The sequence below is a fragment of the Chiloscyllium plagiosum genome, unplaced genomic scaffold (assembly GCF_037043375.1).
Source record: "Chiloscyllium plagiosum isolate Xiang-an unplaced genomic scaffold, Cpla_swu_hap1 HiC_scaffold_22, whole genome shotgun sequence".
Taxonomy (NCBI): Eukaryota; Metazoa; Chordata; class Chondrichthyes; order Orectolobiformes; family Hemiscylliidae; genus Chiloscyllium; species Chiloscyllium plagiosum.
Window position 1 is genome coordinate 20411662 of NW_028270160.1, and position 12816 is coordinate 20424477.

Genomic DNA, 12816 nt, shown 5'->3' on the forward strand with positions numbered 1-12816 from the left:
GGTTAAAATCTTACAGACACACACACTCCCACACTCTCACATGCATCCTCTCACAGATTCTACACTCTACACTCACACATACACTCTCTCTCTCGCAGACACTTACAACCCTCCACCCCAGACAGCACACACACACTCCCATATTCACATATGCACCCCTCACAGACTTAAGAAACTCTACACTCACATACGCACATATACACTCTCTCTCGCACTCACGACCCCCCACCCCAGACACACACACACACACACAAAGACCCACATGCACACATATACGTTTGTGGGGTGAATTTGTACTTGCAGAGTTACATCGCACTTTGCTCAAAAACTGCATCAATTCATGTAAGACTCTGTTATCTCACTTTTTAGATTAGAATCAGTCTAAACATTACGGCACAGACAGAGAACACAGGGGACTAACACCTTCAACATGTTGTCTGGCTAACGCCAGTTGTTAGTTAACCTGAGAATATAACTTTTAAAAAAATGTTTTGTGATTTGCACATGAAACAAGTGAAACTATCATGGTATTCGGACAGATGAAAGACTCAACAAACAAGGTATTTTTCAATGTGTAATTTTAATTACATCACACTGTAAATTTTTGCTATAAATTCTGTGTCTTACAATTGTTCCTCCACAACCTCCTGATGAAGGAGCAGCACTCAGAAAGCTAGTGCTTCCAATTAAACCTGTTGGACTATAACCTGGTGTTGTGTGATTTTTAACTTTGTACACCCCAGTCCAACACCGGCATCTCCAAATCATGACTCTATGGTAGAGAATTACAGACATTCAGCATCCTCTCGGTAAAGAAATTCCTTTGCATCTCAATTTTAGATGAGTGTCCCCTTATTCTGTAGCTTTAGCTTGAGATTTCCGCAACTAGTGAAAACAGCTACTCAACATCTACCCTGTCAAGATCTCAGAATATTGAATATTTCAATAAGATTACCTGTCATTCTTTTAGACAGTAATAAATAAAGACCTAATCTGTTTAGCTGTTCTTGATAAGTCAGCCTAGTGAACAACCTTCAGTGCCAATATATTGTTACAACGTGAGTGACCATCCGTACCAAATCAGCCTCATTATCACTGGATTCACAATATAGTGAAATGAAGTCAGAATTTACACGATACCAGATTATAGTCCAGCAGGTTTATTTGAAATCACAAGCTTTCAGAGTGTAGCCCCTTCAGGTGGCTACCTTTCAAAAGCTTATGATTACAAATAAACGTGTTGGACTGCAACCTGGTGATGTGTGACCTCTGACTTTATCCATCTCAGTCCAACACTAGCATCTCCACATCCGTGAAATTAAAACATTCAATGACCCTCAATTTGCTCCGTTGTTCCTATCCAGACTCTACAAATAATTAATCTTGGACACCAGGTATATAACTTAAACAAAAAAAATTATTAAAAATAATATAACTTTAGAAGAACACAGAGTTTTGCAAAAAAAGAAATACAATTACTATCTATGATCTAAATCAATTCCTCTTTGATCATACCAACTTAATAGAGTTCTTTGAGGAAGTGACCAAGCTGATAGATGAAGGAAGGGCTGTAGATGTCATATACATGGACATTTAATAAGGCATTTGATAAGGTTCCCCATGGTAAACCAATAGAGAAAGTAAAGTCACATGGTGCGCAAGCATGTTCTAGCTAAGTGGATAAAAAACTGGTTGAACAACAGGAGATAGAGAGTTGTAGTTGAAGGGAGTTTCTCAAAATGGAGAAAGGTGACCAGTGGTGTTCCACAGGGATCAGTGCTGAGGCCACTGTTGTTTGTGATATACATAAATCTGGAAGAGGGCATTGTTGGTATGATCAGCAAGTTTGCAGGTGACATGAAGATTGGTAGAGTAGCAGAAAGCATATGGGACTGTCAAAGAGTACAGGAGAATACCTATAGACTGGAGAGTTGGGTGGAGAAGTGGCAGATGGAGTTCAATCCAGGCAAATGTGAGGTGATGCATTTTGGGAAGTCTAATTCTAGAGCTATTAATAGAGTAAATGGAAGAGTCTTGGGAAATGTTGATGAGCAGAGAGTTCAGGTCCATTGTACCCTGAAGGTTGCTGCACAGGTGGATAGAATGGTCAAGAAGGCATATGGTATGCTTGCCTTCATCGGACAGGGTATTGAATATAAGAGCTGGCAGGTCATGTTAAAATTGTACACAACTTTGGTTCAGCAGCATTTAAAATACTGTGTACAGTTCTGGTCGCCATATTAGGCAGCAGTGGTTAGCACTGCTGCCTCACAGTGCCAGAGACCCGGGTTCAATTCCCGACTCAGGCGACTGACTGTGTGGAGTTTGCACATTCTCCCCGTGTCTGCGTGAGTTTCCTCCGGGTCGGTTTCCTCCCACAGTCCAAAGATGTACGGGTCAGGTGAATTGGCCATGCTAAATTGCCCATAGTGTTAGGTTAAAGGGGTAAATGTATGGGTATGGGTGGGTTGCGCTTCGGCGGGTCGGTGTGGACTTGTTGGGCCGAAGGGCCTGTTTCCACACTGTAAGTAATCTAATCTAATCTAATTACCAAAAGGATGTGGACACTTTGGAGGGGGTGCCGAGAATGTTTACAAGGATGTTGCCTGGTATGGAAGGTGTTAGCTATGAAGAGAGGAGATTCAGGGTGACCTGATTGAGGTCTACAAAATCATGAAGGGTATAGACAGGATAGATAGAGATAAGCTTTTTCCCCAGAGTGAGGGATTCAATAACAAGAGGTCACCCTTTCAAGGTGAGAGGTGAAAAGTTTAAGGGGGATACATGTGGCAAGTACTTTACACAGAGGGTGGTAGGTGTCTGGAACACGTTGCCAGTAGAGGCAGGCATGGTAGATTCATTTAAGATGCGCCTGGACAGATGTATGAGTAGGTGGAGAGCAAAGGGATACAGATGTTTAGGAATTGGGAGGTAGGTTTAGACAGTAGATTTGGATTGGCTCAGGCTTGAAGTACCGAAGGGCCTTTTCATGGGCTGTAAATTTTCTTTGTTCTTTATTATCATAAACTCCCACTCACACTGACGGACACTGCATGATTCAGAAAAGAAAGTAAAAGAATTATAATTTGCCAATTTAGTAACCATTTCATGAAATCCTTGGACAATGAATCGTATTACAAACACGTAGGGCAATATATATTGAATTCTCAAATCACTGGTCAATGCAAATAGCTTCGGCAGACCTCTGGAAACTCTTACTGACTGGATTTATTTTCTCACAACTTTCAACAAGTCGATAACTGGAGAATAACTAGAGACCAGAAACTTCTAAAACAAAATTGCCTCCTGCCCAAAGCCTAAGCAAGAGACAGTTCAAATTTTGCTTTCTCTGTTTTTCCAAAATGCTCTGTGGTTGGCTGGCCTGCCCCAGTCCTTCCCTTGACTGACTGTTTCAACAATTCAACAGCTGCCAATTCCTGAGCATAGCAATATCTTGGTGCCAAAATAACTATATGTTGTCCTTCAAGTAGGAGTAACTGATTTGTGTTATCCTTCCAGGCCAATTCCCAGCAGCAAACATCGGTCTTTTTTCTTTCCTCTTTTTAAAACAAGCTGCTGTTCAAAGTTCAATTCCCAACTATAACTCTCAGTTTTAAAACAAATATGAAAACAATTGTAAGAAAAATAGTGGTGGTCTCAACAATAAGTTTTCTTGAATACAGGAAACAAAATTGCACACAGTACAAAATTGCGTGCAATTGTGTATCGCCTCACCAATAGCCTGTACAGTTGTAACAAGACTTGCTTATTTTTAACTGAAAATGTGTTGCTGGAAAAGCGCAGCAGGTCAGGCAGCATCCAAGGAGCAGGAGATCGACGTTTCGGGCATGAGCCCTTTAGGAATGAGGAAAGTGTGTCCAGCAGGCTAAGATAAAAGTAGGGAGGAGGGACTTGGGGGAGGGGCGTTGGAAATGCGATAGGTGGAAGGAGGTTAAGGTGAGGGTGATAGGCCGGAGTGGGAGTGGGGGCGGAGAGGTCAGGAAGAAGATTTCAGGTTAGGAAGACGGTGCTGAGTTCGAGGGTTGGGACTGATACAAGGTGGGGGGAGGGGAAATGAGGAAACTGGAGAAATCGGAGTTCATCCCTTGTGGTTGGAGGGTTCCTAGGTGGAAGATGAGGCGCTCTTCCTCCAACCGTCGTGTTGCTATGGTCTGGCGATGGAGGAGTCCAAGGACCTGCATGTCCTTGGTGGAGTGGGAGGGGGGGGTTGAAGTGTTGAGCCACGGGGTGGTTGGGTTGGTTGGTCCAGGTGTCCCAGAGGTGTTCTCTGAAACGTTCCGCAAGTAGGCAGCCTGTCTCTCCAATATAGAGGAGGCCACATCGGGTGCAGCGGATGCAGTAAATGATGTGTGTGGAGGTGCAGGTGAATTTGTGGTGGATATGGAAGGATCCCATGGGACCTTGGATGGAAGTAAGGGGGGAGGTGTGGGCGCAAGTTTTACATTTCTTGCAGTTGCAGACGAAGGTGCCGGGAGTGGAGGTTGGGTTGGTGGGGGGTGTGGACCTGACGAGGGAGTCACGGAGGGAGTGGTCTTTTCGGAACGCTGATAGGGGAGGGGAGGGAAATATATCCCCACTCCGGCCTATCACCCTCACCTTAACCTCCTTCCACCTATCGCATTTCCAACGCCCCTCCCCCAAGTCCCTCCTCCCTACCTTTTATCTTAGCCTGCTGGACACACTTTCCTCATTCCTGAAAAAGGGCTCATGCCCAAAACGTCGATTCTCCTGCTCCTTGGATGCTGCCTGACCTGCTGCGCTTTTCCTGCTGTAGATGATCTCCAGCATCTGCAGTCTTCACTTTCTCCTTGCTTATTTTTAACCCCTAGCAATAAAGGGCAAAATTCAATTTGCTTTCTTGACTACTTGCTGTATCTGCATGCCAGCATTTTGCGTTTCATGCACAAGAAAACCCAGATTCCTATGTGTTGTACTTTTATTTTTGGAATCTCTCTCCACTTAAATGATTGCCTGCCTGCATTTTGACTTGTTTTTCTGCAGACGTATATGACCTGACACGTTTCTGCAATAAACTCCACCTGCCAAGTGTTTTTCCCTTTCATTCAATCTTACAGTCGTCCCTTTCAGATTCCTAATATTTGCATCACATTGTGCTCTCCCATTTATTTTTGTTTAATCATTAAATTTGGATACGTTATGCACTGCCCTTTCCTCCAAGTTATTAATATAAATATTAAATCATTGATTTAGGACTGATCCTTGTGGCAATCCACTGGTCATGGCTTTCCAACCTGTAGAAGACCCATTAATTCCAGCACTCTGTTTTCTATGTGTTAACCAATCCTCAATCTATGTTAATATATTACCTCTAATACCGTGCGCTCCTACCTTGTGTATTAATTTTTTATGTGACACCTTATAGAGCGCCTTCTGGAAATCCAAACACACTACATTTACCCGTTCAACTCTATGTATTATATCCTCAAGGAATTCCATGAAATTCATCAAACATGACTTCCCTTTCACAAACCATGTTTATAGTTTTTGAGTACATTTAAGCTTTTCTAAATATCCTGCTCTTTCTTCCTTAATAATGGACTCTCCCATTTTCCCAACAAGAGATATTAGACTAACTGACCTGTAGGTTCCTGCTGTCTTTCTCCCTCCCTTCTTGGACTATAGCATCACATTAATGGATTTACCATCTGCTGGAATCCTTCCACCTTCAGAGGGAAATTGCTAGAATCCATAATTAAAGAGGTTACGGCAGGATATGTAAGAAATCCTAATATGATCAGGCACAGCCAATATGGCTTTATAAAAATGACATTGTGTTAGACTAATTTATTCAAAGTTTTTGAGGAAGAATGATAAAAGGTAACCAGTAAATGTGGTGTACTTGGATTTCCAAAAGGCATTTGTTGTGGTTATAGAACACGTGAAATATATCATGTAGAGGATAACATGTTAGCTTGCATAAAAGATTTGAGCAAACAGTAAGCCTAGAGTAGAGATAAATAGGTCTTTTTTGGATTGATGGTTTATAACGAGTGAAATGCAACAGGAATCAATCTTGCCAAAATGTTGGTGACTCAAGACATGAATGGAGGGGTCAGATATATGCTAGCTACGTTTACCAGTGACACCAAGATAGATATGAAAATAACTTACTCAAAGCAAGTAGAGAATTTGTAAACAGTTATGCATAGGTTGTGGGGGGAGCAGCAGGGGGTGGGATTGTCCGGTGAAGTGCAATATGAGAAAGTGTGAAGTTGTCCATTTTGGTAAGAAAAATAGAAAAACAATATAATTTAAATGAGAGAAAAGTGTTCTGAAGTTCAGAGTGATCTGCATATCTTGATACTTAAATCATAAAATGTTAGTTTCCAGGTACAGCAAGTAATCAGGATGACAAATAAAATGTTGGTGTTTATTTGCAAACATAATGGAATATAAAAGTAGGAATGTTTTACTGGGGTACAGTTTTAGTCTCCTAATTTTAAAAATATTATAATTACATTTGATGCAGTTCATAGAAGGTTGGATCAACTTAGTTTTAATTTCAGGTGATAATTCTATGAGGAAAGGTTTAACTGGCTGGATCTATACCCAGTGGAGTTTGGAAGAATGAGAAGTGATCTTATTAAAACATGTAGGATCCTAAGGGTCAGTTGAATACTGCAGTGATGTTTCCTCTTGTAGATGTGGCTAGAACTAGAAAATATAGTTTAAGATAAGAGACCTCCCTTGTAAGACAGAAAATGACGAGAACTTTTTCCCCTTACCAGCGTTCTAACTCTGGATTTCTCTTCTCCAGAGAGTTGTTGATCCTATGTCATTAAATGCATTTAGAGGAGAATTGTATAGATTTTTGATCAATAATGGAATAAGGATTATGGGAGGCAGACAGGAGAGTGGAGCTGAACCCACAACTAGATCAGCCATGATCTTATCAAATGGGCCAAGTAACCTAATCCAGTTCCTAAGTCTGATATTCCCACTTTATATCCAGGCTTTTTACATGCTTTATGAGCAACTGGATGAGATACTGCCCATTGAACTGCATCTCAAAAGCATGCCAGTTATTCATATGAGATAGATGAAGGAACTATCAAAAGAAAACTCCTCAAATCACAGATATTCTAATTTCAAATGGTCCCTGAGCTTGATCTTGCAATGTGAAATTTTAATGTAGTTGCTCAAAGGGTAGTACCAGTAAGGGTTAATATGTAACAGATCTGCTATTGGTGTATGCATGTGTGTGTGTATAAATAAAATAGGTTATAGAGTTAGGTATGTATTGCAGGTTTTAACAGGTACATACATGACAGAAACCTGCTGAAGAATGAGGCTTAGTGTTTTACTGTCTAGATCGAAATATGTTACTACCTTGAAGCATACAATGGACTTTTTTAATATATAACTTTGTAGACATGTCAACAAAATGAAATTGGATAGTAAATAATTGTGAGAAAAATAATTATATTAAACATACGAAGGAGCATACAGGGCCTAGCATTGCAATGATTAGAATGCAATGTTGTTTTACCATGCAACTGGATAACAGTTATGTACCTGATGAATATATCTGCAGAGGTGGGATAGTTGTCTTCCAATTTGAATGTAGTTATAACACATGACTTGTATTGGAGTAAAGTAGCTTTTTATCCTCACTTTCCATCATCCACTTCTTTTTCTCAATTTCCATTATCCTATTTTTATTTCTAACGCATGTCTTTTCAACTTAGCTAATTCCAGCTGTGAGACCCAATTTCAGATTGCCTTTCTTTTAAGTGTAAATGTTGGATAATAACTTGAAGTATCTCATCCTTACAAGTTTCTGATTTTACTTCTGGCTTCAATTTACCTGCTAACTCTCCGAGTTTATCTTTTCGACAAATATTTGGAGTACTCCACTTTAATATTTTCCAGAAAGCTCTTAATAACTTCCAAACACCATCTTCAAATTCTATGGAATGAGCTTCACCACAATACAGCCATTTTATGTCCAGAATTATCATATAATCATTGCCTTAAAAAGAAAGACACAAGTCCCTCTTAAATTCAGAACTCACTTCCCATAAGAGCTCACAATTGTTATGATTCCAGTCGATGTTACTGTTGGGCAAGTCAGATCCCATACTGAAATCTAGCTTGATAGATCCAATTTTATTTGTTTTTATTGGAGAGAAGTTCTTCCACTGAAACTTAAGCATCCAATGCACAGATTCAGTTTTAACAATAAACCTGAAATTTATTATGCAAAAGATATAAAGATGATGAAATAAAATAACGTATTTAAATATAATGCAATCTAAAATATTTTGATATGCACAGTAAATTACGATGCCATCTATCCAAACACTATTGGATATTAGCTTCTCTATGACATCTATAGTCTTTTTCTAGATTATTGACACAGGTGAACTGAGGCTTTTCTAACTTCAAATAACCCTGCTGGGTCCGAACCAAATACTTCTGGTCTGGAACTAAAATCAAAACTACAAACTTCAAACTACAATCCTTTTACTGTGGTAACTTACTTCCTAACTAAGTCCATTCTCTAGGACAAACTGTTTCACATTTCTAATTTCAAGCAGGACGTCCGTGAACTGAAAATAAATCTTTCTAAGTTTTGGATTTTCCCCTTAGTCAAAAAGAAATCCTGATGGTTCTAAACTGAAAGCAAGCTAATGCTCTTTGATATTGACTCTGTTTATGAAATCCTGCCAATGTAAGCAAATCATTCTTATCACCCAGGGACTCCCTCACTCATAGCTGGTTTAAAAGAAACATGGCTGTAGAAATAGGGACAAGTTAATCAGGAAACCCCCTCATACTCACAAATTACATGCTGCTAGTTCAAAGTCTAAAATAAATAATATATAAATCTCACACCTTACATCATAACTTGGCTGGATGAGTGCAGGTCTTATGCCACTCAAGAAGCTCAACAATATGGGTGGCCTAGTGGCTCAGTGGTTAGCACTGCTCCCTCACAGCGCCAGGAACTCGGGTTTGATACCTGCCTCGGGCACCCGTCTGTATGGAGTTTGCACATTCTGCACATGTGTGTCTTTCCTCCAGGTGCTCTGGTTTCCTCCCACAATTCAAAGATGTGCAGGTCAGGTGAAATGGCCATGCTAAATTGTCCATAGTGTTAGGTGCATTAGTCAGGGGTAAGTATAGGATAGGGGAATGGGTCTGGGTGGGTTACTCTTCAGAGGGTTGGTGTGGACTTGTTGGGCTGAAGGGTCCGTTTCCATACTGTAGAGAATCTAATCTAATATCTAAGACAAAGCTTGATTTGTACTCCATTCATCACCTTCAACATTTACTCCCTTTAGCACCAACACACAATGGCAGCAGTGTGTACCATCTATATGATGCACTGCAGTAATTCCCCAAGGCTCCTCAGACCGAACTTCTAAATAATAACAGCGTACAACTAACAGTGACACCACTAGCCAAACTGTTACTTTAACAGGAACATTTGAGTCAAATCTAATAGTGTGGTGAATATGATTTGATTTGTTTCAGAATTAGATAAATCAAAGTTATTTCAGCACTTAAATTGTTATATTTTATTGTTTTTGTTTTAATAAAATTTCACAGACCCCCTTAAGATGTTTGCTTAATGCATCACTTGTAATAGATTCAAATCACTGAAGAGTAATGTTATCATTTTCTGAATAAAATAATTGGAGGTGTTTTAATTGTCAGCTCAGTAGTTAGCCACTCGACAAGCTGGAGAATTGCCTATGCACCCTCGAGGCAGCAGATAGTTGAGAGAAAATGACAGTTCCTGGTTAAGTTTATATCTGTGACTGCACCGAGTGTATTTTTTAATTAATTTGTATCTAGGCTAGCAAACTCTTTAATCATTCATTTTGTGATTCTTATCTCTGCAAACCGTTCCTGTCAAGAATTTCTGCCAAATCCTGACCCACGATTCACAATGAAAGTGTTTTCTTCCCATTTGCACTGTCCCCCATGTTGTTAAGGAAATGGTGCTGCTTGATTCTGGGCAAAAACATTGAAGGGTGACACACCAACAGTTCAATATCATGGGTATGGAGTCAGTGAGACTCAACAAGATCAATTACTATACTAATCCCAATGAGAACAGCGACTAGTAAACACAACCTGTAGTACCATTCATACATTTCCAGAAAACATGTTGATCGTGATACAATATGACAACTTGATCAAATTTTCAATTGCACATAAACATCCATTGTATGCTGATGCAACATGTTGCTGTGCCTAACATGCAGTATAATTGCTGGTGAGATGATGTGTTACTATGATTCCCAAATCAGACCTTCCAAATCTTAAGTGGCATTACTTTGGTAAACAGAGATCATGAACATTTGCAAGATGATGTTATGATCCTAACAGGTGATAATACTGGGGAGGACAGATTTCAATAGACTAAGTTTTACTTTCGCAGCTGGTTACCATGGTGGTCAGTCACTGAATATATTCACATGAGGTTGCCAATGTCCTTTTATCAAAAAGACACAATTTAATTATACAAAAGAAATACATATATGGCAATTTAAGCAGATCTTTAAATAAGCATCCAAAAGAAAATTTTGACAATATCCTAGCGATATCTTTTACAGACACACAGTCTCATTGAAGAACTCCAATCTTAACTCTTCATTTCTTTAACTTAAGCAACATGCATTCCTTGAAATTATGTTTGAGCTCATTGTACCAAAATTACTCTCTGAGCTCTTTTTCTTAATCCCATTCAAAGAACTAAATCAAACCCATTTACCTTAAAAATCCAACTTCCCAGATGTTAATATATTATAATCCTTTATTACAGGGACAGAAGAAGAAAAAAGATTGGAAGAATTTCTTTGTTAATCCCATGCCCCCTTATTTCTACTATTATCCTAATTATGATTTCAGGGACCTGGGGCATGTTGATTCAGTTGTGAACAATATGAAATGTGTAAAGATCTCTGTTCATGTTAGATAGTCCACTTTCAGCCAAAATTAGCAAGCCATCATGTGCATAGCAAATATGAAATAAAAATGTAACATTTTCTTTTCTTTTCACACAAACCAGATTTGAAGCAAAGAGGAGATGGGAGACAAAAAGTAACATGGGCTACATGTGATGTCATGACACCATAAGAAAATGAAGTGGGCATTGAAGTATATTAAAGCAGGTTCTCTGCCGAATCACTTGACCTGTACTTGCACTCTAAATCCAATCTTGAGGAAGTCATCTGGAAGCACTTTATAAGAACACAACGGTGGCTGTGCCCTGCTGTTTTCGTAACTACGCATTAACTAGTTGTGAATGATTTAGCCTTCAGTGTCTAAAATTTGAACACAGTCAAGAAGATTGGACGAAGATTTTGATGCAAGTGAAAGTTTTGAACAAGCCCTGGCATACCTTTTGGTGGAACAAATACACACAACAAAGTGGTCATTTTTTTTCTATCATCCTACAAACTGAAACAGTGAGATTGCTGTATTTATACCAGAAAGGCTGTAAAATGAAGATTTGCTGTCATTTGGAAGCTCTGCCTTTGTAAGGTGAACTTTATCTGTTCTTGCGCTGCCACGTCATCAAAATCCTGTCTGAAAAATGAAAGGCAAATATACTCTGCTCAAACTTTCACCTTCTCATGCCTCACCTCTCTAAGCTGTTTAAGTCACATTCAGGTGACTCAAAGTGTCACTGTGCTGCAGTGTAACTGGCAGACAGACTGTGGAGGATATATCTATTATTTAACTGTTCCAGCGTTAGCCATCTGTTGATAGAGTTCATTATTTCAGTACGATCAAAATTGAACGAAATTCATAATCTCAGTCTTCTGTGGCATCATCATTATTTTGTTGAGCTGATCTTATTTTTGACAATATCCTATCTGCTTGTAAATTAGAAGCAATAGATTGGGTATGTGCGTTGCTTCATTTAAGTATTTTACGAAATCAAATGTCTGATAAAATAAATTGGTTAACAACTGAGAGATTTTACTTGCCTAGAATCTAGATGTTTTCTGTTAAAATTGAAACTATTAAATTCATATAAATTTATCGTTAATCAAGGTGTGCGATATTGATACAAAATAAAATGGAATATTTTTCACTTTTGGCATTCGATGTTGGCCAAAAAGAGAGCTCCTTCTATTATGTTACAGCAACATTACCCAATCCCCACTCTTACAACAGCATAGCAACAATCAGCAATAATTTCTGAAACAGTAAACCTTAATCCCACTTTGTAATTTAAGTCAAGAGTTTATTACAGATAGTGAATGAAATGCTACAATGTCAGAGATACCATCTTTCAAATGAGCTGTTAAATGAATTTGGTGTTCTGATAAACATAAACTATCTCATGATACTGCCTAGGTAGGACATAGAATTCCACTTGTGTCCAGACAGTATTTATTCCTAATATCATGAAAAACAGATAAACGAGTGATTTATCTTGCTTTTTTGGGATCTTGTTTGTTATTTGGCTACTGCATTTTCAAAAACTGAAGAAATAATAAATTAGATGTGAATTGGTTTTGTGTGGATGAAAGGTGCTGTATAAATGCAAACACTTTATAAATGTTCTGATTGACGTTGTTCACTTAATAGCAATTTTGGATAGTCTGAGCCTAAATTACAAGTTCAACTGCTGTGAATCTGTAAAAACAGAAGAGGTTTGGCATCTTTCTTTCTACCACTTCATGGCCAGATGTCACTCAAAAGCCTGGCTTGACATCACTGAAAGTATGCTACTCAATGGTGCCAACCAGTTGCGTGTCCTAATTTGAGAAACTCCTATACTTTGACACTCTATGAATATGTAACTGA

General features: G+C 38.9%; 1 protein-coding gene across 2 annotated transcripts in view; it reads left to right on the forward strand.

Moving 5' to 3' along the window:
* The window catches only part of fam204a (family with sequence similarity 204 member A), a 77823-nt gene extending 65300 nt beyond the window's left edge, over nucleotides 1–12523 (forward strand). For both annotated transcript variants that reach the window (XM_043712848.2, XM_043712847.2), the window contains one exon: nucleotides 11066–12523. In XM_043712848.2, coding sequence (XP_043568783.1) covers nucleotides 11066–11117 — 52 coding nt within the window. In that variant the 3' untranslated portion in view covers nucleotides 11118–12523. The remainder of the gene's footprint in view (nucleotides 1–11065) is intronic.
* The last annotated feature ends 293 nt before the right edge of the window (nucleotides 12524–12816 follow it).